This window comes from Drosophila melanogaster, chromosome 2L (assembly GCF_000001215.4).
Source record: "Drosophila melanogaster chromosome 2L".
NCBI lineage: Eukaryota > Metazoa > Arthropoda > Insecta > Diptera > Drosophilidae > Drosophila > Drosophila melanogaster.
This window is the reverse complement of record NT_033779.5, coordinates 18,916,084-18,944,045: the sequence shown is the minus strand read 5'-3', so window position 1 is coordinate 18,944,045 and position 27,962 is coordinate 18,916,084. Positions and strand designations below refer to the sequence as shown.

Below are 27,962 nucleotides of genomic sequence, written 5' to 3'. Positions count from 1 at the left end.
CAATTGAATTTACTTATAATGTCGATTAAGTGCGCGCTCGTATCGATAGTTTAGCTTCTATCGATTACCCAATGACAGATATTGCACAATTGCAGCCCAACGCTTAAATCAGCTGGCTCTGCTCGGCTGAGTTTGGCAGAAATCAAAAATTCTAATTTCTCTCTAACCGACACAAGACAAGCAGCAGACAACTGGAATAGTGAAGGGGAATCTTTCAGGCATTGATTGAACACATCGCGGTTTCTTTAGACTCGTTACGCCTTTGGAAAATGCTACCAAGTCCACTGGCGTTGCAAAATTCTGCGATAAAAACAACAAAGAAGCGACGTCTGAAATAGGAGCAACAAAAAAAACGAAATAATCAATTAAAATCAAAGTGAAAGCGAGTGTTTTTCGCGGAGTGTCTATAACGTTAAACAGTTCATCAGGATTCCGATTGCTACAAAGGACAAAACCAAAAGTTGCGTGAACAGCTGCAACAGCTGCGTGGGCAGCGACGCGGCAGAGACGCCGGCATAAGCTGCGCAGCAACAGCAAAAACAACAAGCTTTTCGGTCTTTTTCTGTTTTCTTTCCAACAATGGAAATGCGTGAGGTCTTGAGTCGCGAGGGCAGAGAGGCGAAAAATCTGCTCGTCTACCAGTTTTGCGATGAGACAACCTCAAGTGGTGCTACCAGTGGTTTCGGATCCACGGGCGGCGACGTTGGAGGAGGATCAGGTGGCGATGGACCAGCTGTTGGAAGCGGAGGCGTTCTTTTAAACGGTGACTGTAAGAACCATCAACTGTTGCTATTGAATATCCGGTACTTGAGGAGTTTTTCTCTTAGTTATAAAATTACTTTTAGGAAGAGACTCATGTAAAATGCTTAGTCATTACATGATAGTGGCAACTATTGTCTAAAAAATTGCTTATAATATATATAACGTATGTTGTATAAATTAGTAGGCTTAATTTGTTTTAAAATGGTTAATTTAGGTATTCCTCATGTCATAACCTTATGAAAACGTTACAATTACCGAGTGTTCGACTTTTAGCAAATATGATATTTTATTTGAAATTCCCATTAATAACTTAAATCTTTTGTAGGCTATCGAAAGCCACCCATGGTGCCACCGAAGTCGCCCAACGGCACGCCCAAAAACTGTCAATCGCCCACTTCCCCACGTCTGAAATCCTCTGCCAGTGTAGGATGCGGCGGAGGCAGTAGTGGTGGGCCACGCGTGCGCAGCGCCTCCACAGGAAGGGACAAGAAGTCGGAGCTGCAGGCCAGATACTGGGCCTTGCTATTCGGAAATTTGCAGAGAGCTATTAATGAGATTTATCAGACAGTGGAGTGCTATGAAAACATTTCCAGTTGCCAAGAGACTATTTTGGTGCTTGAAAACTATGTGCGAGATTTTAAGGCGCTTTGCGAATGGTTCAAAGTGTCGTGGGACTATGAATCTCGACCACTACAACAGCGTCCCCAAAGCCTGGCTTGGGAAGTGCGCAAGAGCAATCCCACTCCCAGAGTTCGGACTAGAAGTCTCTGCAGCCCCAACAACTCGGGCAAATCCAGTCCAGCCTTGTTTCCGGGTACTCAATCCGGAGAAACCTCACCGTTCTGTGATAATGGACAGATTTCGCCCAGGAAATTACTGCGTGCCTATGACCAAGTGCCAAAGGGAGCAATGCGACTGAATGTCAGAGAACTTTTTGCAGCCAGCAAGAGAGCTACTCAAGGATCATCTCAATCTGATAACATGGAGGGTCCTCTAGATTTAAGTGGCGACAAATCTAATTTCGTGTTGCGCAGCACGCAGTATGCCCAAACGGATTTGGAGGATCCACATCTAACTCTGGCGGATGTCAGGGAGAAAATGCGCATGGAGGCGGAGGAAAGAGAAGCTCAAAATAGAATTGAAAATGAGGCTTTAGAAGAAGTGACCATTCCAATAGACAATGAAGACGCAACGGAAAGCTTAAACAAACAAGAGCCATCTTCGCTCGAACTACCAATTCATAACGTAGCGGATTTAAGCAAAGAACCTGAATTAATGGAAGCAGCTTCAGAAGCAACTGCTCTAGAGATGACTGTGGCTTCTCTGGAGTCTATGGAAAACGCCTTACTTAATCAGCAGGCAAATAAGGAGCCCACGCCGCCAAGCACTGTCATTAAACCACTTGCGGAAATTTTGAAGAAACCACAACCCTTAAATCCTTTATCAGGAAACAATGTTCAAAACAGTCCCCTTAAGTATTCCAGTGTGCTAAATCGTCCTTCGAAGAAGATGATTCCACCACCTGGAGGAGTAGCAGCTCAGAAGACCATATCAACCAAACCGGGTCTGGTAAAACCGAATTTAACGACTACAGTCAATGGTTTACGTAGCACCAAAACAGCTACAGCTCCTCCTGCAATAAAAACAACTGGAAGAAGTGGATTACAGCGACATCCCAGGCCCTCCAGCAAAACCGAGTGCTATGGTCCACCCAACAATGTGGCATCTAGATTGTCGGCACGCTCCCGAACCATGTTGGAAATAAATGGAAGAAACACCAATTCAAGTGCTAGAACTTTACCGAAGAAAACTAATCCAGGTTCCATTTTAAGCACGGCCACACGAACTAAAATGAGTTCCAGACTAAGTTCTAGAGAGGATATAACTAGTTCCACATCCACTCTGAAAGCTAGCAATGAACAACTTTCAAATTCAAGAAACACTTTGAAGGCGGAGAATCAACATTCCGAACCAAAACAGATTCAACCTCCGACTGATGCTGACGATGGATGGTTGACTGTAAAAAACCGAAGAAGGACCAGCATGCATTGGGCAAACAGATTCAATCAGCCCACAGGCTATGCCAGTTTGCCGACGTTGGCGTTGTTGAACGAGCAGCAAAAGGAGCAGGAGCACAAAGAAAAGCAGAAAGGCGAAGACGACGGCAAAGTTATCGTCAAAACAATATCGGCTAAAACTAAAGCTCCAATCGAAGTGGCTAAGGCTAAAGCGAAGACATCAATAGTCATAACGCGACCAGAAATCAAAAATGCCAAAGCTAAGGTTAATTCATTTCCCGTTCAGAAAAGCAACACTAATCAAGTGAAGAAACCAGAGAAGCAGGAAAAGTCTGACACCACAGCTCCCGCAGCAATTGCTTCCTCAAGTAACACTCGTAACAGCAGCCACAGTATTTGTGTTGGACGCAATTCCATTATCAAACGACAGAAATCTGATCTTACAGGGCTTAAAATGACATCCTTGCACAAGGAGTACATGAGGAGTGAGAAGAATGCGCTGAGAAAACTACAACAAAAGGAGCAGGGCAACCAGCAACACAACAGCAGCTCCTCTTCCGCGGAAACCGTAGTGGAATGTATGTACTTAATCACGTTTTAAACTAATTACGATCTAGTAAAAAATTTGTATTTTTCAGCCTGCAATGAAGACCATAGCAAGATCGATATTAAGATACAAACCAACTGCGAGTTCTCCAAGACCATAGGCGAACTCTACGAGAGCATTGCCCACTGCAAGCTCCCAAGTGGAAGTCTTAAAACCAATGCTAGCACCCTGAGTGCTTGTGATGAGAACGAAGAGCAAAATACGGATGACAACGAGGAAGAGCGTAATGAAAGGATCTTAGGAGAGGTTCAGGAATCCCTGGAGCGACAAATCAGGGAGCTGGAACAAACTGAGATCGATGTGGATACGGAAACAGATGAAACGGATTGTGAAGTTCAGCTGGAGGAGCAGGACGACGGAGTTGATGGCTTGGAGATGGGCAGCGGCGATGATTCGGCTGTTTTTGTGACCATGAGCGATGATGAGAACGCCAGCTTGGAGTTAAGATACCAAGCGCTGCTTTCTGACATGTCTTGGAACGAAAGAGCTGAGGCTTTGGCCACCTTGCAGGCATATGTTGCCAGACACCCTGGAAGAGCTCAAGAGCTTCATCAGAAGTTATCATCGCCGTCCAGGCGTCGTTCCCTACAGGAAACTCTGAAAAAATATCAAGCAAAACAGGCGAGAGCCCAGCAGAAGCGGAATCTGCTTCAGCAGGAAAAGGCAGCTAAGTTACAGCAGCTATTTTCAAGGGTGGAGGATGTCAAGGCAGCCAAGAATCAAATTATCGAAGATAAACGTCAGAAAATGCAAGGACGACTCCAAAGGGCAGCGGAAAATCGAGAACAATATCTAAAGCAAATCATTGAGAAAGCACATGACGAGGAGAAGAAACTCAAGGAAATAAATTTCATTAAGAACATAGAAGCTCAAAACAAGCGACTCGATCTCCTGGAATCCTCCAAGGAAACAGAGGGTAGACTGCAAGACCTAGAGCAGGAAAGGCAAAAGAGGGTGGAGGAAAAATTGGCCAAGGAAGCCGCTGTCGAAAGACGACGACAAGCCCTAGAAAAAGAACGTTTGCTCAAGCTCGAGAAGATGAATGAAACGCGCCTGGAGAAGGAGCAGAGAATTGGTAAGATGCAGGAGCAGAAGGAGAAACAGCGACAGGCTCTGGCGAGAGAAAAGGCCAGGGATCGAGAGGAGAGACTTCTAGCCCTACAAGTCCAACAACAACAGACGACGGAGGAGCTGCAGCGAAAGATTCTCCAAAAACAAATGGAATCCGCTCGACGTCACGAGGAGAACATCGAACACATCCGGCAAAGAGCTCTGGAGCTGACTATTCCCACCAGACAGGCGGACGAGGGACGTGGCGATCAGGACGTGTCCGAGGACATCTTGAATGGAAACGCAACAAGCACCACCAATGAGGATTGTGACTTATCCTCTTCTCTTTCCGAGGTGGGGGGCAACAACGCTCACACGAGGAGCTACAAGAAGAAGATGAAAAAACTTAAGCAGAGGATGAATCAGTGGTGAGTTAAATGAGATTTCTTAACTTTTATTGATGGAATTTAATCAATTGTTATAGTATTTCGAATTGGGTAGTTCCGATAAATCGTTAAAATCTTAATGGGTTGGATTAAATTCGCATTAATCTCAGATTGGAATCTGTATTTATTGAGTTGTATGCTCTTCTTACAGCGCTGCCGAGTATTTGGAAAGTTTGGAGGCCTTGCCCGCACACGCAAGAAGAGATAGTACAGTTCCCAAGCTGCTAAATCTGGTGGTCAAGGGTGGAGGTGCCCAAGGACTGGATAGAAACCTAGGCAACCTTTTGCGTGTCATACCCAAAGCTCAGACCTTAGATTTTCTAGCTTTTCTCTGCATGGATGGCTTGGGCATACTGGCCAACCACGTGATTAGCAAGGGCATGGATGAAAACTCAGAGATCTCCCGGAAGTGAGTTGACTTTGGACTTTTTTACCTTTTGAGTATATCGTTAATATCGCTACTTTATAATGCTCTAGGTCCGTCTATTTGGCCGCGCAGCTGTACCGGAATGCCTGTTCCGTGTGTCCTCAGATTGCTCGTCACGCTCTTCTGGGCAATTCCATAACCGTTCTGTTCGATGCCATCAACAAGAGTTTCCAGGTAATCCTCAAAAGCAACCGCTGCACAAAAGAAACTTTCTCGAACTTTTGGCCACCCAAAATGCTCCACAATAAAAGTGTCGCCAGGCAGTCGTCTCGCCTCGAGGCGTTGTCCGTGGGATTGGGGCAGACCCAACTAAAGTTGGCAACTCACAATTCCCCAGGCCACGTCGAAAGTCGCCTATGTGTGTGGTATAAATTCGTACTTGGCTAGCGTTTTATTCCTGCCGGCAGCCACTTAACACTTGGCCGCGTTTATGTCTCTGTCCAACTTAAACCCGCTATAAAGAAATCCTAGTGGGGCGGGAGTCCGGAGGATTAAGCGAAGGTCTTGCAGCAACTATATAGTCGTGGAGATGGCCATTTATGTGAACTAAGTGTAGAAAAGTTGTTAATATTTATTTTGTATTATTCAATTCGATTGCCTTACAGAATTGTTTAGATATGCCACTATTTTAACACTAGTTTTTTGAATAGTTCTATATATTTCCATAAATATTTATTATATATATTAATATATACCACATTTTTTTATTATACAAGTTATGCAAATTTATGTAACTCCCAATTGGTTTGGAAGGGCATTTGGTGGTCGATTAGCCCGCAATACCCTTTTGGCCCTGTTTAAAGTTTATGTTTTGCTGGCTTTTGTTTTTGCTCGTTTCGCTGGCGTTGTTTATTTGTCATTTCTTTGACGCTTTTATTTGGCGCTGCCTTTTGTTTGTTTGGCATTTTTATTTGAATTTTATTTACTGGCCTCGTGCGCTCGCTTGTCTGTCGCCTGGCCCATCAATTTTTAAGCACTAGGTCGGTTCCCTGATCCCTGCCCCCCATTGATCTCAACTTTCTGGAGCTCTTCACTCTTCTGTCCAATTTGTCGGCGTGTAAAATGCTTATATGTACATTTGCGGCTGCTGTTAAATCAATCGTTAAATCGCATAAAAAGCCACTCTTCCACCCAATATATGTAAATTTTTGTTGCCTTTTTTTAAATTTATTGGTGCCTATATAATTGTACCCTTTTTTCCGCGAGAACATCAGGTCAGATCAGAAAAAAATAAATATATATAGAATATACATATATATCAAATTTACAGAAATTAAAAAAAAATATGTAAAAACAAAAATATTTGATTTTTGTGATAGTAAAAACAATAATTTATGTTTTTTATATTTGATGTAATTTTAAAGCTTAAAGAAATATCGTTCAACACGTATAATTATATATATATTTTCTCAAGACGAAAAAGTATTGCAAATCGGTTTTCTTCTCCATTTTGATAGGACATAATTTCTTGCTTTTTATTTAAATCTATAAAAATATTTTGACGGCGCATCGCACTTCGGAGTTGTTGTTTTGGTCGTTGGCATTGTGTTAACTTGGCTCGTGTTCATTGTCGCTCCCTCCGCCCCATTGTCCCTCTCTCCCCCTCTCCACGTCTACTTCACCTTCCTTTTTTCGTTGATGGATCATGTAAGAAGGTGGCATAAGAGAATGGAGTGAGAAGAGCGGCGAAGAAGGCGCAACAGAGTAAAAAGTTAACTGTAAGTGAGCGAGGGAGAAACATCAATTAACTTTTTGATTGATGTGGATGTCTCTTTCTCTGTTGCTCTGTCCGTTTGCTGTTGCTGTTTAAATTGATAATTAATTTAAACACGCGACAAGGAATTTCACTGCTGGCCCCAAAAAGCATGCAACAATCATGCGGGTGCTACTTTAATGACTTAGATAGTAACCCACTTTTCGCAGGATACTTGTATATTTATCTGTCGTTATCTCTTTAATTATTTATTAGTGGTGTTTCAATCAACAAATTGCCCAATGCACTAAGCTTAAACAAACATTTTCGTTGCAATAAGCGCTTTATTAACCACAAGATTTAACATACATGATTACTTAAAATTCGGAAATTGTAAATATTTTGATTGATTTTTATTCGAAATTCAGTCGTATAACCGAAATCGTGTCCGTATTAAGTCCTTTTCGATCTCTTGCAGTTACCCGAAGAAAAATCACCACAACATCCGGTCGAGTTGTCCACGGAGCTAATGCTGGCCTGCACGGAGGCGCTGTCCTCGAGTTACGTGAAAAAGAACACCCACCCAAAAGTTCCGGAACGCCTGCCGGACATGATAAAGTGAGTACAACAACAAGTGCAGCTACGCCGGTTTATTGCGGCCAACTACAAAAACTTCGAATGAAAAGAGGGGAAATACGCGAGTTCGAAAACCGGTGAGAGTGGAAGCGAGATGGCCATGGTAGTCGGCACTACTGCCATCCCTTTCGCACGCCGGAGAGGGCGTGTTCTACTGCGCGAGAGTGGGACAGCAAATGCGGCTGCGCTGCCAGCGCCAACGTCGCTGCTGCTGCGCTGCCCGCCCTGCTGCGTTTAAAAAATATTATTTTTAATTTAAACTTTTATTTAGTTGGTCACACTATCTCACAGCATATGGGTCGCCATCGCATTATTTTGGGGTTTAGCACACAAAAAAACAAATGGACTACGATTCTTTAACAACTGTTTACTCTATAATATGATTGTTCATTTAATTCGGTTGTGTTTTGGGCATTTCCATAATTTTAGATGTGATAAAATTCAATTCTATATTATGCACATATTTATAGTTAGTAATAATTATGCGTTTAATTCTGTTATTCACATGAAATTAGTGCACTCTCTACGTTTTTGCATTTTTAAGTTTAAACTCAGATAATAGCACTTCACTTTAATTTTGCGTCCTGCTAGGAGCTTTAGAAACCCTTTCCACTTTCTTTTCCATCTGATTGTTTTCCTTTAATTTGCGCTCATTTTCATGGGCAAAAGTTTTAATCGAATTGTTGCTATTGTTGACGTTTCCATAGCTGTAAAATACAAACGCCATTTTGTAAACTTTTTGCACAACGAAAAAGGATTTCACTTATCAAATGAAACTATTTTGATTTGCCTTATTGCAATTTTAATAAATCACAAACTGTTTATGTAAAATAGTAGTCTCAAAAAAATATGATAATTTTCCCTTTATATTGAACTTTAAAATCCAATATCGTAAAAAACATGGTCTGCAACATATTTTTTATGTATTTTCTGCGTTTGTATCAGTTAGTTTTGTGTGCTTTTATCCCTTCATTGTTACATAAAAAAAAAACTTTGTTGCCATGCATTTTCCAATTGTGAATTGGCTTTTGTGTGTTACATTTGCGTTTGTTTTTGTTTCGGTTTTCCTGGCCATTTTTTGTGTTGGCTTTTCTTGTGTGTGCCATGGCTTTTGTTTATGCTTTTGTGTGTGCTCTGGGCTCTGACCAATGTTCTGCCTTTTCTAGCTGTTTGCTTTATTTTTTTTATTATTCCTTCTTGTTGACTGCTGTTTTTTATGTTCTTTGTCAATTTTCGTTTGTTTATATTTTCAATTTGGTTACAAAAGCTTTTCGTTTATTTTATTAGTAAGCCATTGTTGTTTTATTTTTTATTTTACGTTAGTGTGTCGTCTCCTTTGCAGCCTTTTGTGGTGGCTTCTGCCGCTTTTTATCCTCATTCTTTCGGTTGCTCGCCTTTATTTCTTCGGCCATTTTTCGTAGCGCGCATTTCGGCGCTCAATTCAATTACAGCGTTTGCAAAATCAAATTTTCTTTCGACTATAATTTTCGGTGAAACAACCCCCGGCTGGCCCACCCCCTTTTATGGAGCCTGCACCTTGCGCCATTTTGCCTTGAAAATAAATAAACTTGGCTGAATGGGAAACTCAATTCGCCGCACTTGAATGGTCCGCCATCTTGCACTTCTTCCTCTTCTGGCCCTCTTCCGTTTCCGTTCCCGTTGCTTCATATTTTTTCTGGCCACGAGGTATTTGGAATTTTCCGGCTTCCTAATTCGATTGAAGCTTTCTTTCTTGTTACTCTGCGTGCCGCTTTTGCCGGATGCATAATTAAATTTTTGTTTACTTTTAATTGTTCAGGTGCGGGGCTGCTTCGAATATTTTGTTGTTCATTTGAATAAAGTTTCGGGGAGTCGTGTAATCGAATTAAAGTTGACAAAGAAGAACTTTTATTCTAGACAAGGGTTTTCATTCTTCGAGGGCAGTGAAACTTTGTTTAGCACTACGAAACTTTTGTTAAAAGATTTTTGCTTTCTACACGAAGAACTCTCAAATTCACAAATATAAAAGTTTGTACTTTTCTAATTAAATTTGACTTTGCTTTGTTGAATAATTAGAAAATCACAATACCAGATTTTCTTAAGAGCTCTGCGAGTTAGCTGGCGTTTCATACTATCATAATTTCTCCATATTCTCCATAGATTAATCACAGCGCATCCATGTCGATTGAAATTCTATTTGGTTAACCATAATGCCCTTCATAAATCCTGCCACCATCCAGTATGTCATCCCCGTTCTAGAACCATGACAAATTTGATTTGCCTCGCTCGGGCACCTTCGCATCAAACAAAAAGCTGTGCGCAGATCTACGAGATATCTTTTTACACTGTAATTGATTTATAATTAATCAACACAGTCATTAGCCCTCTTGGTAAAAAAACGGGAAGTAAATATATTTTAATCACGATTTGATCATCAATCGCAACAACTGAAAAGGCGGCTCATCGCAATCATAACGATGATTTGGCACGCGATAAAGCAAACACCCCTTGGCGCGGAATCGAAACCAGAAAGCAGAACCCAAACGCAAGCCCAATCCCAATCCCAATCCCAAACCGAAACCGGAACCGGAACCCCTTTCACCTTGCCACCCCTAAAAAGCAGTCATAATGAAATATATGCATATTTCTGTGCTTGTAAGGGGGGAAAACAAAAGGTCTTTTCGATATTCCCCAGCTTGTCTGGCGATGCTACAGCGACTGCCGTTTCCACTGGCAGGATGTCAACAAGGAGGACATGCTGGCAGAGTTACTTCCGCTTGCTGGCTCAACTACTCGACTGCTGTGCGGCAGTTAATTTAATTACCCTTTAAGTAACCAGATCGAATGGCCAATTTGGAGTTATGGCCGGCAGGCCTTGGAGCTGCTGCATCCATATCCTGCAGGATGTGCGCATGCAGAGTCTGAGTGTGCCACTTTTTGTGGCATGCAGTTTTCAGTTGACATTGTTACGGACTTCACTGAGCAAATAAAAAAAATGTATTCAAATTCGCATTTCAACAATCAGTAAATCACGGACAAGAAATCAAGTTCTTGGCCTAAGTTCTTTATAGTTACATTTCTAATTGAGTTATTTAGAAAATGTTTGTTGATTCTTCTTCTTGTCTTCGATATATTTTCATACATTTCATTCTCCCAGTGCCAATAAAAATCATCGGCTCAATTACAAGGACAGTATCTGGCATCTAAGCACACCCACACACACGTGCCCCTGGGTTTTATTTTACAATCGACATATTAGTGCAACTATTAAGACCTTAAACTAGACAGCAGCCCACTCCGCCCACTTCGATAGACCATGGTCTTTGACTCTCCTATCTGGTCAAATGTATTAATTTCATTCTGGGTCCTTTGTCCTTGCTGCTCTTCTCTCTCTCTCGTCGTTTTCTCGTACTCCTTTGGAAATATGCTTCGACGTGTCCTGTTTCTCATGTTTCTTCTCCCTGGCCCTTTGTTTGCTGGCTTTTTTATGTGCTGCGTTTAGTATCCGATTTCAGCCAACCCCCATCCCCCCCCTCGTCTCTGTTGATTCTTTTTGACAAAGGCTGAGCATAGGGAAAACTCGGCTCAGTTTCTGTCTGTTTCGCTTTGTTTGGCTTTGGTGAAGTTTCCTATTTGCCCACTGCGACGCTCCTTTTGTTTGCCCCTCGTCCTTTTCACAATTCCTCCCACCCCCGCATCAAGGAAAATCAAAATATTGACTCTTAACGGTGTGCCTATTGATCTTTCAGCTACCCCGAAAATGTCAGCGGGGGAGGGTGGAAAATTTGTTGGCGAGGGGGGGGGGCATCAAATTCACATTGAGCAGTCATTTTAAATTGCTCGAATTAAAGAGACATTAGGAATAATGCATTTAGGAAATGCATTTTTCTTTTTCTTTACTGTATTTAACGATTAAAGAAACGTGTTGATATTTGCTTTAATACTGATTGAATCAATTGAAGTATATTATAATAAAATTGATTTAAAAGTCTAGTTATGTTCACTGCTTATTACATAACTTTATTTAACGATAAGGACCACCTGACAACATTTTGCATGTCATAATTGAATTCAAATCAGAAAACTGTCACACAACTAATCAGAGTTGTCATCTCAGTCCACGAGTATTTCTACTCCGACTGCAGTCAACTGCTCAACAGAGCTCAGTTTCAATTTCTATTTCAGTTTCAGTTTTCGTTTTCAGCTCCCGTTGCTCATCTGTTCGTTTCGACATTCAAACTGTCAAAAAGTCAGCATCAATTACAGTTACAAAGACATCATAGCAAAACCCCTGCACGAAAACCCACACAAATATACCCGAAATCGGAGCAGCGGACGACAGGGGCGGGTGTTCGAGGGGGTGTGCCACAAAGGAGAGGGGGTCAAGGGTCAGAGTAGTAGCTCAAAAGAAGTGTAGCCCAAAACTTCGCTGTATATTTGCATCAAAATGCATTTGGCCATAAAGGACTGAGGAAAAAACCATTGTCGAGGTGCGTTTTAACTGTTTGGGAAACCTTGCTTTGGGATACTAGTTTTAAAGTATATGTATATACTTTATAGATTATAGATAATTCTATTTTGATTTATCCATGACTGTCTGTCCGTCCGTATGAACAGCGAATTCAGGAAATATAAGTGCTACGAAGTTGGTTCTACAGGCAGATCCTAATGTATCGCCCACAATGTTCATAAAGTCGGATAGATGTGCAGTCGCCGATTTAAACGAGTAAGGGGTATCAAATAGACTGCTGGCAAGACTGGCTACGTAACTTTTGAGTTTACCCTCTACTCGCATAACCCGAAGAGGTCATATGCAAAAGGCTGACATATGCGCTGACATTTTGCATGCAAAAAGGCGCAGCAGCCTCAGCAGATATGCCCTCCTCCCCCGTCCGCCCTCGAACTCCTGTCCCTTGTCGAGCTGCATGTCAAAAGTTTGATGAGTGCCTGTCCAGCTCCGCCGCATGTCAAAGGACGAGCAGCGGGAGGGGGGGCGAGCGGTACGGCTTTGGCTATTGAATTACCTACAGGCTCAGTCCGAGGCTGAGCCACTCTTCGTTTGAGTGCATTCGCTTTGATTTTGGCCTGGTTTTTTGTTGTTGTGCCCACTGCTCTGTTTTGGGTTTTTCCTCTCTGGGGAAAATTTCCGGGGTAGCGGGTGGGACGGCAACCCACCCACCAAGATGAAGTTGTCTCTGGTAGGCGACATATGTAAAATGTGTAAAGTGCAGTGCCGGTTACAGTTAATTTAATGCTCGTCAGATGCGAAGTACTATATCTCCGGGATGATAATGCACCCTCTATAAAATCACATCCTTCCTGGTTTCGTTATTCCATCACTTGAAAAAAAAAAAATCAAACAATGTTCGTTTAATCCATTAAAGATGATAATTATAAACTCAAAACATGGGGATTTAAGCTAATGGTGGCGAAATGTATTTAACATTCCATTCTTATTTCAAATAAACCTTGTTACTTCTAAGAGTTCTGTTCATCGAAGGAATTGATTTACACAGCAGAAAGTGTTTTTTCCAGTGCAGTTAATGCGCGTTGGTAGCTCGCAAAGCAAACAGGAGCAGGGGGTGATTATGAGGGGGTGGAGATAAACAGAACGGGAACACAAAACAGGCGCAAGGACAAGGACAACCAACTGACGCATCACTCAATCAAATGGCAATTGTGAGGGCTTAACACGAGGCCTCGGGCCGCAACACAATCGAAGTGCCGAGCAACCCTCGCTCTATAGTTATATGCATAGATAGATAGATACGAATAGTACCGGCCGCATCCCCTGTTAAAGATCCCGATACTGGGACCAAAAACTGGTGCAAATTAACACGCTAAGCACTTGAATCGGACCAAATGTGGCATGAGTAATGCCCTCAAGTGGCCAACAGATGGCGCACATTACAAGCCGCTAATCCGGGAGCTACCCTACATGTATAACTTAGAAGCGTACCCCATACGGTTTTTCAAAGCGCCGCTTGCCGCTTTATTCGCATAAAAATTTACGACAAAACTAAAAATCTTCGCAAAGTATTCTTTGAAATGGTCCTGCCGTAAAGGTCATTTAGCACTAAAGGAAAAGTCGCTCCTATCGTTATGGCTATTCAATGGTTGCGGAATGTTTTCTGGAGCATACTTATACTTACTTATATATGGGGGGCGCCGCATGATTGGGCGGCGACTTTCCATAAATTCTAATTTGATTTTGCCACTAAAGTGCCATAAGAACGCAATTTGGTTTCGACTCCCCATGCATATATTCATACTTGTACATTTATTTGGAGCAGCGCTGGAACCCTACGTTGGGCATAATTTTTTACGATGCTCACTCTGCGACATTTTCATTCGCTAGCCATTTTCCATTTTCTACTTTTCCACACACACACACACACAGAACGGAAAAGCCAAATCACAGGCGCCCATTTTCACTGACTTTGGTCCCGGACTCAAAGTTTCCAATCCTGAAAGTCTTCAAGGGTATATGAACAATCTTAAGTGAGTTGTTGGTTTTTTCCTAAAAACAGTTTTTTAAAATCTCAAAAAAACCATTTAAATAATTTTCAGGTACAATTGTACATACATATTATTGTTAAGTTATTTCCCAACTTTAAATTAGCTGCATTAGCAGGGTATTTAAATCTTCGCCTTGCCTTTCCGCGACTTGGTTACTTTTAATGCCCGTGGCATTTTTTGTGACCCACCTCCTGGTCGTGTGTGTTGTTCGACTGGCTTTTGTTGGCCGTGTTGCTATTTTATTTTATTATATGCACTTTTCTTCTACAAAATGGCGGCAAACGTCGCCGCACGGTCCTGTTCGGGGTCCTTCTATGGCTCTGGGACGGATCTTAAGGAGGAGCTGCTGTTGTGGGGGGAGAACATCGTTATGGTTGCGGTTATTTGGCGCCATGTTTTTGTGCTGCTGCTGCTGTTGGGCTCCCCAGCTTTTTCTTCTTCGCGCCTCGTTTGAGTTTTACGAGCGGCTTTACTTTCTGGCAGCTATTTCGACTTTGGCTTTTTAACAGCCTCGCAAAGGTTGACGGGGGATTTGGCGACCCAATCCCAGTGGCAATTCCCATAGAAAAATCCCGTCATCGCGCTGCCCCACGTGTGTTGTCCATTTCTGACGTTGATTCTTCCCCCATCCAATTTTATATTTTCCTGCGTTTCCCAATTTTTGTTTTTTTTTCTGTTTTCTGGATGAGCATCTGCGGTAGGCAGGAGCATGAGCAATCGCCGCCTTATGTGGCCCGGTGACAAGCCCCATATGGAAAGCAGGCAGACACTGAGAAAAAAACCAAGCTTACATTCAGCGAAGATATTTCAGTAGAATGTAGATAAGTCTATAAGTTGTTGTTGCCTCATTGCACTTCTTTTGGGTACTTAATTTTCTCTCTGTGCATTTGGGTAAAAACTGCTGAAATTTTATTTTCAACGCGCGTGTCGTAATTGAAGACGCCCAAACTCTTTCCCCAGCCCCCTGTCAAAATATACATATATATATTTAATATAAGACAAAACGTTTACCCCGTTGCCTGTCGCCCCAATGTTTTTCTGTGTGAGTTTTTGGGGTAAATGGAAAACGCATTGGGTGGCGTTCGTTACTAAGAAAACACAGGAGATGCGACGCGAGATGGAACGGAATGGTATGGGTCTGGTATGGCATTGCTCTATGGATGGATGGACGGATTGGATGGACGGGTGACGTGTTGATGAATTTTCATTTTAAGAACTCGGCTAGACAGGATCGGGATTATATATCCCACGGAGTGATTGCCACATCCGTGTTTGTCTTCGCCTTTCGTTGGCCTACCGCATGCAGATTTCATTTTCCATCCCATATCTATAACTCGGATTTACTTGAGATATCGCTGAGATATTTTCTGCCTGCTTCTTGGGTTTCATTTCCCCCTATTTTTCCGCACTTTTTGCACACTTTTCTGGCTAAGTCTTGAGGGCACACTTGACAGCTCAATCTCGGCACTTGCCAGGCACTCTTTAACATCATTTTTTTTTTTTTTTTTTTACCCTTAACCCTTGGTTCTCCGCGTAATGCGAGTTTAATCACTGATGTATAAAGAATAAAAGTGAGCAACAACCCCGGGGCCCATCTATCTGCATCCCTTTAAACCCGAACTGACAACCAAATGTCTTAATTTATTCATAACTTTTTATATATGTTTATTAGACTGCGCACAGCGAGGGGAGGGGGGAGGACTATTATATTGTTGTTCCCGGCCAAAATGCAACCCCTCACCCCGCCTTAAACAATTTCCATGTTTTGATTTATGAATGATAATGCGCTGTGACACATCCGAACCCAAGCGGAGCGGAGCGAAACCAACTGGATGGGCCAGGAGCTGAGGTCTTCATTTTGGCATATGTCTGCATTGCGTTTAATTTGCATTAATGGGCGTGGTAATGGGCCTGCTACCGTGGCTTCCGATTTTTGGGCGATTTAATGAGGCGCAGCATTGTAAAAAGTTTAACAGATTCCGCAGTCTCGCAAAAATATGCACGCCTGAAAGTATTTTAAATAAGGGGTTCCATAGCAACTGTCGCAAAAAAAAAGGGTTACCTTCTGCTGGGTGGGCGTGGCAGGGGGCTATAAGTCAATAGCTGATATGGTGATTATAAACCAATTTTAGGGGATTTAAGAGTTATACGTTTACACCTTTCTTCAGTTTCGTATCATGCTCAAGCTATTGATTATATTTCGAAACTTTACTGCTAAGTTCACTTAGCCCATAAGAGCGTTGATTAAATTAAGGCACATTTTTTAGCCGATTTTATGGAACGAGATATTAAGCCAAGAACTAACTTTACTATCTCTTTAATCCACTCATTATTTCACATTATTTATGATGAGCTGAAAAGTCCAAGGCGCAGAGATATGCATACATTATGTACAGATGTATCTCAAGCGAGGACAATCCTTTCGCTGCGGTTTTTGCTAGGCGCCATACCCCGATTTCGACGCTACCTTGCGGTTCGCGGCGCCTCTACAGCCATCTCTTTCGGCAAGCTTATGCCGCTCTCTTTCTGCCACGCCGTTGAAAATCAATTTGCATCAATTTCTGGGCTCGGGCATCCTCATTCTCCGACTGAATCATCATCGTCATCCGGCGACTGGTGCAAGGTAAATGAATTAAAAGTTGTCGCTGCTCCGTACGGCGATACGTACAAATTCATTTGCATTCAGAAATGAAAATAAAAACAGGGGAGAGTCCAGAAATTAATTACGATCTCAACTGGAACTCTTATCAGTCGAAGGTGCGGCCCTGAAAAAACACACAGCTGCCTTTTTCGCCACTCCGCCAGTCATTTGATTTGTATCTCTGTTGTTCTTATTTTACACTTTTCTCTGTCCCGTTTTTTATTTAATGTTTATTCGAAAAATCTGAAATTAGTAACCATTTTCGCAAAACAGAGGTGTTTCGACGGTTTCCGTTGACAGCTGTGTGACCACCAAAAAATTAAAAAAAAGGTGCCCTTGGGCAGGGCGTGACCGTAGCTGATGTCCTGTCGAGTCCTTGAGCATAACCAATTGGATTCGATTGGATTACACAATTGAAGTAAAATTATCAAATAGCTCTCTAAAATGTGAGGTCTACCTTTTTATAAGTTTTATGATAGGAGCTTCCTTTGTGTTCGACTAATTGATGATCTGTAATTGAAATATTCGACACAAGTTGTGCAACTTTTAGTACGGGTATCTAAAGTGTATACCTTGTACTTTATATACAAAAATAAACTAAGTCAGTTTGCTAAACACAAAATATGTGATTTAGTTGAAGTGGTGCACAAAACATTTGTTGATTTGAATATTTAATGAGTATAAACGCGGACTTTTTTAAATTTGATTTCCAATCGATCTAGATTTCTCATAAACCCCCCGTGGCGAGAACTTTCAAATTGCACCCAATCATAACCGCATCTCCGCCTCAGCCAAAACATTTACAAATGCAATTAAACCATAACCGTCCACCCAGAGCATAAATTCCATTCGCACATAGGGGTGTCCTTTTTCCAATGACCATTTCGCTATGCCTGCCACAGGAAGGATAGTTTCGTAAAAAAATCAAAAATGCTGTGCGCCCGAATGCGGTCAATTCAATTTCAATTCGCTTCTGAATTCCGAATTGCATTTTCCGGGCAATAATTGATGGGCAGCGGAGCGATCGGTCCTCTTCCACTCGCTGTTGTGCCCTCTTTCAACAATGGGATAAGTCTAAGTAAGTGGGTTATTAGCACCGCAGGATGTCCGAAGTGGCAAAAGGACATGCAGGCCGAAAGGAGACCCCTGCCGGCGAAGGAACCCTTGCTGGGCATTAGAGAGTCACGTCCCAGCTTCTGTTGATGTGATTATTGTTGTTGGAGGCGTTTCGTATTAGTAATGTAAACATGCACAAGGAATAATGTGAAAATGTCTCTTTCGCATTTGCAGTATAACTACCAATACCAATCGGTATCGTATTCGATTTAGTATTACTTCCCTTTTTGTAAAACAACGTTATATATCCAAGTAAAATAATAGCACAGATTGGGTGCTTTTTTTCTCTAAGTGCACCGAAAGGTAAGCAGCAATTGAAATTCACGAGAGGACTACCGTTCCGAGTCTAAGCTCCATTAGCCACAATTGAGATCTCTCCATTGCAAATCCCTGTGACATGACGAATTGTCTTAGTCCTGGCCGGGATTTATGTAATAAATATAACCCCCTTGCCACAGTTTTAGTGACAGCTGCTGCACGTGCTGCCCTAGTAAGCGCCATAATTATGATGATAAAATGATGATGATGATGACGATGTCACACTGTTGGTGTCTCTTAATGATAACGATGTCCCTGCTCTCGCCCACTGATAAGGTTACTTAACACCACATGCCCACATTTTCCGCGTCGCCCATTAAAAGTTCACCCTCTCGCAGTAGTACAACAAACCCCGTTACCCCTCGGCCCCCGATTCCCTTTATGGCCATAAAGGAGTCGACCAACTTGCAGCATGAAATTATTTAACACGCGCTCTAATGCATAAACATGGCCAACAAAGTTGGCAACCGAAGCCCCGGTACCAGGTGTTGTGTAATTTCAGCATCATCAATGATAGCCATAGTACCCGCCGAAAAATTTTGGTTGGGGTTGTGCATAAAGTTTTGTAAGCAGTTCTATTACATTATGATTTAAAACGGCTTTTAAAACAGTAAAAACATATTTAGATCCTTCTTTTTATAGTTGTATAGTTTAAATTAAATCCTTATTGAGAATGATATACTCGTATGTATCGAAATCCCTTGTAACTCCTATTTAATATAATTCGCAGCTTAGAATAAAAGATACATTTTCAAGATAGGTCCTCTAACTTGTGTGGCTTGCTTTCTCGTCCGAGGGTTGCTTCAGCACTTTTGGTCCTCCTAGCCACTTGTGGGCAATCAGAGCTCTCGACTTTGGCCGGCTGTTTGACTGCCGATTTCTACCCCTAAAATGCGACTCGAGTTGCATTGTTTTGACATGACACCCGAATCGGGATGCCCGGGGATACGTATATATGTATGTATGTATTGTCGGCCCTTCAGAAGGGGGGAGTTTGGAAGTTCGGGAATGGCAAGGCGCAGGCGCGACAGTTTTAACCCTCCGAAAGGAAACAGTTGCTCTTAATCAAGTGCTGACAAGCGGCGGAGAAACAACAATTTGAAATTGCATTTTAATCAACTCCGGCTCGTGCGCGCATTGCTGAAAATTAAGGGGTAGCTACAGGCTACCGTTCCCTGATTTCCTTTTTTTTCCGGTTTAGTTTTCATTAACACCTTTAGAACCGATCCGTGTGTGTCGCTTGTTTTGCCTGCCAACTACAATCGAATTTCCAATGTTGTTTTAGGCCACCGCAAGGCGTTGAGTTTTATGCACATGCCTTTGACCTGGATCTGAATTTGAATCGGGTTCGGATGCGTATGGGTTTCCACGTGTTGTATTCTCAGCTCGGATGCAGAATGGCAGCCAGCTGGCGTTTTTCCAGCCTTCGTTGTTGACTTTACTTGATTGAATGAATTTGAATCTGATGAATTTCAATGGTTCGTGTTGAAATTGAATTACTGCGAAAGCTGCTAAGCAGATTTGGTTGTGAAAACACAGAATGTGTTGGGGTTAAAAATGTCCAACGCATTTTGGAATAACTAGACAGCATTTGAATCATTTAACCTACCATCATTGAATCATTGACTATAAAATCCTTCAGTTTGCCACAGAAATGAATGCGTTAGTCAAATTAAATTAACACTCAGATTTTCATTGAGGTATTATGAGGCAAGTCGAACCCATTGATTTAAATTTAATTTGCCTAATTTGTTTGTCAACTTTTTAATCTGTCGAAACATGGAGTCCAATAGAGTTAAAGCGTTTCGCGCCCAGAATTTAGCCACCAATCTCATAAACAGTTTTAAAATCGATTGTCCAATTGTTTTTTGAAAGCCACGTGCTGTGCAAATTTCGTTTCAAAGCCCACCGACAATGGCAATATAATTCTTTCATATGCTAATGAGCAGCACGCGTCTAGCATTAAATGTGCTCAAAATGCAAAACCGATTAGCAAAAGATTCAGATACGTTCGCCCATAAAATACTGCTAAATGTTCGTAAGCAAATACGAGCGGCATTTGCGAAGAGTGTGTGAGATCCCGGGAAATTGTGACATTGCATCCATTTAGCAGCTTTTGTAGATTCAAGTGCAAGTCCTTCTCAAACCATTTGGTTTTATTGTTTTTGGAGATGGCAATTTTTGCTTTTCGCTAACGGAGAGTGAAAGAAAGAGAAATTGTTGTGCAAATAATTTCAGTTTGCTTGATGTTTTGATTTCAATTAGGCGAGTGCTGATTACAAACACTAAAAATATCAAACAAAACCTCGTTCTCTTTGTCCGTTCATTATTTTCTGTGTGATTTATCATAATAAACGAAAGCGAGTCATCAACAAAAGGAGCTCATTCATCGTTTGATGTTTACAATACAAATGAATGGCATACAGATTTCTGCTATTTAAGTGGCAAGCCATAAACATATACAGATCCATAACATTCTACAAATGAATGATTGATATGCCATGACAATGTCCTGCCGCAAAATCTGAAAATCCAGAATTGACCACCGAAGCTGCCGTGGCAGCCGTGGCAGCGTTGAAAAGCAAACACGGGCCAGCAGCAATTTTGATGCCATACTATAGTATAGCCGAAAAATCCATTTTGACCCCTTTTGACACAGCCAGAAGTCCTGTTCGCAAATAAAAGCGTCCATTACTCAAACGCTAACACACACGCACATAAGCAGCCAAACGCACACACACACACACACACACACACACCCACTGGAGAGGCAAACAAAGCAGCAAGGACTACGTGCCACCGCCAGGATGAGACCCAAAGTGTCCCGCTCCTCTGTATCTGAATCTGTATCTGTGCTGCCAGTTTAAGATACTTGCTTGAAATGAGTTCTGATTTCAGCATTAACTGAAAGTAGATCGAGGACCTTGGCATAAAAGCAAAGGTTTTCTCAATATTAAACTTTAAACGCTTTTCAAGTTTTAAAATTAATTTAGGTAAATGAAGTTAAAACAAAACTCTTTTTGCGAGCTGAAAAATAAAGCTAAAAGCACATCACTGCTGATCCCATGCTGATTTCTGGCGTTGTCAACTGTAAACATACTTGAGCTTCCTGTTTTGCTATTTGTGCCTCGCATCGCACACAGGACACTTAGCGCAGACAGGCGGACACAAGGACACAGGACGAGCGGACTAACGGACATGAGGACACCCGGACGCAGGGACAATCCACACGATGTTTGCTCTCCTGGTTGGTCAATCTAACCCACCCCACCAGCCTCCTACCCGCTGTCCCTTTGGCCTCGGCTGGACAAAAAGTACTCGGCAAACTCATCAGCACCACAAAAATATCCTTAATAATTTTCTTAAACCAACAAGCACAAAGCTAGCACGGAGCTCGAAGGATGCTTTTACCCCCGTTCTGCGGGTGAGTTTGTGAGTGGGTGGCCGCCCCTTTTCCGCCGCCAGTGAGCTGTCATCGTTTGTCATGTGTCCTGGCCCGAGTTTCGCCTGTGGAAAGTATTTAGTTCGTTGGTCGCATCAATCCAAACACAAAATGGCCAACTCCCCGGCCAGCGGCGTATCGGATGTGGCCGAGGTTTCCTCTCCCAGGACAGGACAAACCGAGGACCGAGCACCAAGGACTAAGGACCCCGGGCAGGACATAATCGTCAGTGCCGTAAAATAAACAGCAGCCAAAAGCAGCAGCCAACGATGGCGACAAAATAAAAATAAAATGCGACAACATGGGGCGCAAATGGTTGTCGAGGGGGCAAAACCACTGGCAGGACATCCAGACAGGACTTTTTCGGGTGTGAAAAGGCATTTGGTGCAAAGCTCGAAATAAAAATAAGAATCCCCGGCGAAAAAAAAATTAACATCCTTGTTAGTTGTGAAAACACGTTCGCTAAATACGCGCGACAGTTGCAGGCGCACCAACCCCCCTTTTTAATCATCAAGGACCTTCCTCGAGTTTGAGTGTGTGTGTGTTTGTGTGTGTGTGTGGGACAGGCGCAAATATTTTAACAAGTGTCAAATGCACACGCTACTTAACTCAAGCTCTGTGTGTCTTGTTTATTAAACAAAATAGTTGCAATTGGCAAGGAAAAAGTGCAACCCCTTGCCGCTCACTGGAAAATGTCCTTTTTTTTGTAGAAGAAACACGAAATGGTTCCCTTTCCTCTCTGTACTGGAAAATGTCCTTTTCACGGGCGCTTGTAATTTGGGCATTTGTGTGCATTGATTTCGGCACTTAAGACGCATAATCGGCAGAATAAAACAGTAAGGGCAGCGGATTTATATACACTTGAAATAATTTCGCCCTCAAATAAGAGTTTAGTCATGCGAATCCTTTACAAAAAGCCTTTGTCAACTAATGGGAATAGTCTCTTCATTCTGTGAATAGGTTTAGCAATTTATTTCAAATTATTTAAATACTTCTAAAAATCTATGTAGTTTCATAGCAGAAGTTTTTGTCAGTGTAGTCAATGAGCAGCACAGTTCGCTGAACAACAATGTGCAGAAGGAAGGGACTAGGGGAGGTAACCGGAAGCGGGAGGGACCAGGAGCAGTCCTGGAGGACCATGGGCATGCATTTCGGGCTCGCATAAGCTGGATTAAAATCAAAACAGATTTGCGCTGACAATGACAACAGGCATCAGCATCAGCATCAGAATCAGCAACAGCAGCCAGAGTAAGGACATGTTAATGTTCACTCGGAGGTTAAACAGGACAACAGGACACAAGTCCTCCACCCTCGATATGTGAATGGAAACACCTTGCTGGCAGAGCAAATGAAATGTCATTTGCGCTTTGATTACCCGGGATGAAGAGGAGTCCCTCCTCTCCGGCCGGTGCGGGGATACTTGTTGTTGTGCGAGAAGGGAGTATGAATTTAAATCGCTTTCAAATCATATGACACATGGTCGGGTTCCAGTCGTGTTCTACCCCGTGCCTTTGAACGCTCCGGGCGATTAACAAGTGTGGAGTGTCCTGGCCCAAAAGGTAGCCAGTTGAAAGGGGTAGGAAGTGGGTATAGATCAACAGAACTATGGACAACATATGGACATAGAAAACACGTGGCAAACAACGAGAAATCGGTCGAATGACTACGGCTAAATAGCAATGAACAGAGAATTCAATGGGGATTAAGTTAATTAAATATATTTATGTAGTTATTTTGATGATATCAATTGAATACTTATCCTTTTTCTTTTCCAGCTATGCTGTGATTACGGGCTTGATCGAAATCCTTTCCCGTCGCATTCAGAAGGTGCGGGAGTCCATCGAGAGCAACAAGAGTGTGATGCTGAGTCTGCTGACCACTTTGGGCTTCCTGTCCCGCTTCATTGATGTTTGCCAGCCGGGTGAGTCACACTAACCGGCTTCTGAAGTCGCACCTGCCAGAGTGCAAATAAACCGGAGTAGGATCGTTGCTTATTCGTTTCTCTATCCTCCGTTGACAGGTCCTGCCGATCCGACACGTCTGCTGAGCGCGGCCAAGTCCACTGAGCTCTTTGGAACCGTTTCGATGCTCTATGGCTGCGTGATGCCAATGGGTGAGTTTTAACTGAACCAAACAGTAGCTGAAAATTGAATGGCGGTGGAGGGGGAGGTGCTAATTAGATTTCAATGCACTTTACGAACAACCCATGCAACGTGATCTCCTCGCAAAGGCGGAAATTAGTTTTGATTTTTCCGTAAGCCTCTAATGTTTTATGAGTGAATATCCGCTATCGCTGCTCATCCGCCTTTTCTACCTATTTTCTGAATCTTTTTCTTATTTTTTTTTTTTATTTCTGTTCTGTTCTGTTTTTGCAGGTGAATGCATTCCACCACGCACGACCGCCCTGGCGGCATCGACTTTTCATCTCTACGTGTCCCTGGCCTCCTTGGATGTGAACACCTTCCAGGTGAGTTTGCCCTTCAACGGGTGGGGGGTTTCTTGGGAGTTTCAGCGCAAACGACAAACGTCGAACGTCGTGCGTCGCCGTTTAAACAAATCAAAAAGTCAGCCAGCCAGCTCTTAACCCAATACGAAGGCACAGTGGTTAGGGCCTCAAAAAAACCTGATAATCTTATAAAACATTTAAGTTAAATATTTTATAATGAATTTACAAGGTATTTAAACTTTTAGCAATGATCTTTTTATTTATTATATAATGAAGAGTTTTGAAAAGTTTAAAATAATTTATTTTACGAACTATGTATTAAACAGTTCGACGAACTGTTCTAAAAAAAATTAATATTTATTGTAATTGTTATAGTTATTCCAATTTATTTGGAACCTTAACTTTTATCCATACTTTCACCAATGTGACTCGATTTTTCCTGCTCAAGCAGCGAAGCGCAGAGAAAATTTCATTAGAATTTCTCTCTTCTGTTTTATTTTTTTGCCGTGGAAACTGCTGCTGGTGGCGTGTGTATGCGTTTGGCTTTTCTTTGCTTTGCACTCCTAAACTTTGTCGAACGTGAAATCGCCTGGTGAAAATTGAGAAAATCGGCAACAACAACAACAATAGTAGCATCGACATTGGCGTGAGGAAAATCAGGGGTGGGGGAGGAAAAGTTAGTGTAGACGTTTAAAACTTTGCAATTGCGGCGGCTTGCAATCTGCGAGTGAGTTTCGACAGAGTGATTTGCATATTGCCAAATGTCGTGACAGCCACCACGAGAATTGTGTATTTAGTGAGGTGGGATTTTCCGGAGGAGTTCGCTGGTTTGGGGAAAATGCACAGGAGTTCAGGGCAGAGTGACATTTGCCGAACAGACAACACAGCGCCAAATGACAAACACAACATGAGGCACAGACGCCATTGAACCGCGATGACATTTCGCTCTATACCCGTGTACCTGTGAAAATTCAGAGCAGAAAGTGGCCAAAACGGCAGGATTGGGTGGTGGGTGGTTGGGTTGCCTGCCTGGGGAGCATCAGGACATGAATTAGAGGATGGGTGGCATACGCAAATATTTTGACATTTTACTTGGGCCAAATGTCGGCTGTCGTCTTGGCGTGGCCTAAAATATTTATGCCAACCGTAACGAAAGGAGCCGAATGGCGTTGGAATGGGCCAAGTTCGGTTGGCATCCAAAACCGCGCCAATGAAACAGAATATGGGAGTGGTACAATCGTGAATCTAACTGAGGCTCAGCACTAGAAGATTATTGGTTGCAAATAATGGAACTTAAAGTACTTGTAAATACAGTCCTATATCGAATTATATCTGTACACATAAAAATGATGTGTGATACATTTGTTTAAAATGAAAAGGATTTACCTTTGACTTTTTAACCAGCTAACAAACTGTGAAATAGCAGTGTTTTTTGTTTTGCAGAGTGTGGCAGCTAGGTTTTAATTTCCTGTGTACCTTCATCCGGGTATCTGAGCTCTCGAGTTTGTGCGTCTGTTCTGTTGCACGTGTCAATATTTAACAGATGCAGGCTGGCAGAGGCAAGGCTACGCACTTGACAAACTAATTTGCTAGACAAACTTTGCCGCTGCCAAAAGCTCCGACCACGAATTGCACTGGGATTAGAGCTATTTGTTTTAAATTACCACAAAAATAGATAAGGGTTTCGTTTCGGTTGCTCGTCATCACCAACATCATCAGCATCATCATCAAGTTTTGAGCGAGGGTCGGTTGCTCCGTTTCTGGCAAATAATTTGATTCGGTTTTAATCAGCAAACTCAATTTTCGAGAGACGGCTCCAGAGGCCGCGCTTGTTTTTGCGTAAATATTGACTTTGTAAAATGAAATTTTCAAGTTTAACCCAAGCCCAAGCCAATCCGAAGCCCACGCAATTTCAATCGTTCTCGAGCTCTCTCTCTCTCTCTCTCTCTGTTGTTTTTTTCGTGCTGTATTTTTTCGTTTCCGGCTGGAAAATCCTTGCCGCTCGCTCATATCCTGCCAGGGTCGGAAAAGTGAGGGGGCGTTGTTCTAGCCAGCCAGGCATGTCAATTGTTTGGCTAAATATTTGCTCAGTGCTCGTACTCTTACTCATACTCGAACAAGTAGCCAGTTTCAGTTGTTGAATTTCGAGTTTCGGGTTTTGGCCTGCCAGGACAAACAAATTAGAAGCGCTCTCTGGCTCGCTCGACGAGTCCCTTATGCAAATAGCACGCAAATATATAGGCAGGATTAAATAAACAATCGGGCCGCAGGACGTGCCGGCCCTTCATTTCCTGCCCTAAACAAGTGGCACTCTTTGATATTTGCTTTGACTTAATTAAAACATTTGCTCAGTGATTTCGGCTTCGGTTATTTTTTGTACCATTGTTGTTGGCTTGTGTTGCCAATTAAATGTGTTTCGGTATTTTCAGGAGACCCTAACTGTGGAGGGTCCTTTGTCGCTGAAGCTGTTGGACGTGATGACCGTCATCCTGAACTGCAGTTTAGTGAATGACCAATGGACAACGAACAGCGAGAGCTGCCCAATGCTGATTGACCTTGTCGCCTCGATGGCCTTTTTCTGCGTTAACAATCGCAGACATCAGGACCTGCTGATATCTGAGCAGTATGCCGTGATCTTCAAGAGGATGGCCAAGCTGCCCACCCAGTTTAACCCTGTGATTTATCCCTTCCTGGTCACGGTTTCCTTCAACAATCCGCCAGCCAGAGAGTTCCTCAGCAAGGACTTCGATTTGACGGTAAGGGGCTATTAATATCTGATGACAATCGAACTTGATATGATTTGGCACATTGAAATGATGGTTTATGTTTACAACAATTATTTTCCATATCCTTGCAGTTCCTAGATGAGTACAGCAAATCGGAGATGGCCCAAAGGAATGTGGTCATTAAACTGATAAACAGCCGCACCAAAGACAAAATCAGCGCCGGTAATAAGAAAAATGCGTAGATACAAGATACGCGCGAGGGCGGCAACTTAATATATTCAATAAAGACATGTATCACATACAATGATCCTTCAACCTGAAGACCCAGCTTTCTAAGTGATATTATTTTCGAAGAAAATGAAAAATCTGAAGGACAAAACTACTTGAAACATTCGCAAGGAGATCAACAGCAGGATAACTGAACTTTGAATGCAGAAGCGGCACTCAAAACAAACACTTGTAATATTATCTTAAACTAGTTTACTAAACAATCACTTCATCTCACGCACTCTCACACATTCGCTAAACACATTCAGATTATTAGATTTTATATTAATATATACACCTAGGACATATACTTATTGTAACTTATGTTTAATGCAAAGTATTAACATTATTTAAGCGATCCTATCAAACTCCTACCCACAAGCACATAACAAATTCTCGAATACCATCAACAGCTTTCACCAATACACAAAAAAAAAAAAAAAAAAATAGAAAAGGTAAACATAAATGCAATTACCTTTTTTATTTTTATAAATCTCAACATAATTAAAAACAACGCGAATGAAATAAAAAACTGAACAATCAAAGTCGTTTCGAGAGTGTAAATACTTGTATGGTGGCTAAAGGGGGTTGCTTTTTCATTTAATTAAATCAATATGCAATGTGTAATTTCACAGTAAATATTTATTTTATTAGTATGGTAGAATTATACAACAATTGTTTGATTGACTTTTTATGTTGCTGTTACTGATAATGTTAAATAAGTACTAGCAATGAGCTTCAAGACCATTTAAAACAATTAGATCATTTGCTCCTGCCTTTTTTTCCAATGCATATAAAAATGTAATTTTTTATAATTCCTCCTGGCCAGGGGGATCAGCTTGTTCCTCTTACGTTTGATGTGCTGCAGA

General features: G+C 42.2%; 1 protein-coding gene across 2 annotated transcripts; it reads left to right on the top strand.

Annotated features, from left to right (window-relative positions):
- Positions 1–85: 85 nt before the first annotated feature.
- Positions 86–27,699, top strand: ssp3 (short spindle 3). 2 transcript variants are annotated; one of them, NM_001299140.1, is made up of 11 exons: positions 86–763; positions 1,088–3,358; positions 3,419–4,865; positions 5,035–5,292; positions 5,361–5,484; positions 7,482–7,621; positions 23,430–23,575; positions 23,675–23,767; positions 24,030–24,121; positions 26,530–26,856; positions 26,958–27,699. In NM_001299140.1, the coding sequence occupies exons 1-11, from the start codon at positions 580–582 to the stop codon at positions 27,066–27,068; spliced, it is 5,193 nt and encodes a 1,730-aa protein (NP_001286069.1). In that variant the 5' UTR covers positions 86–579; the 3' UTR covers positions 27,069–27,699. The 2 variants fall into 2 exon arrangements, with proteins under 2 accessions (NP_001286069.1, NP_609917.2); NM_136073.3 differs by having other exon boundaries at positions 86–769; positions 26,958–27,521.
- Positions 27,700–27,962: the final 263 nt, after the last annotated feature.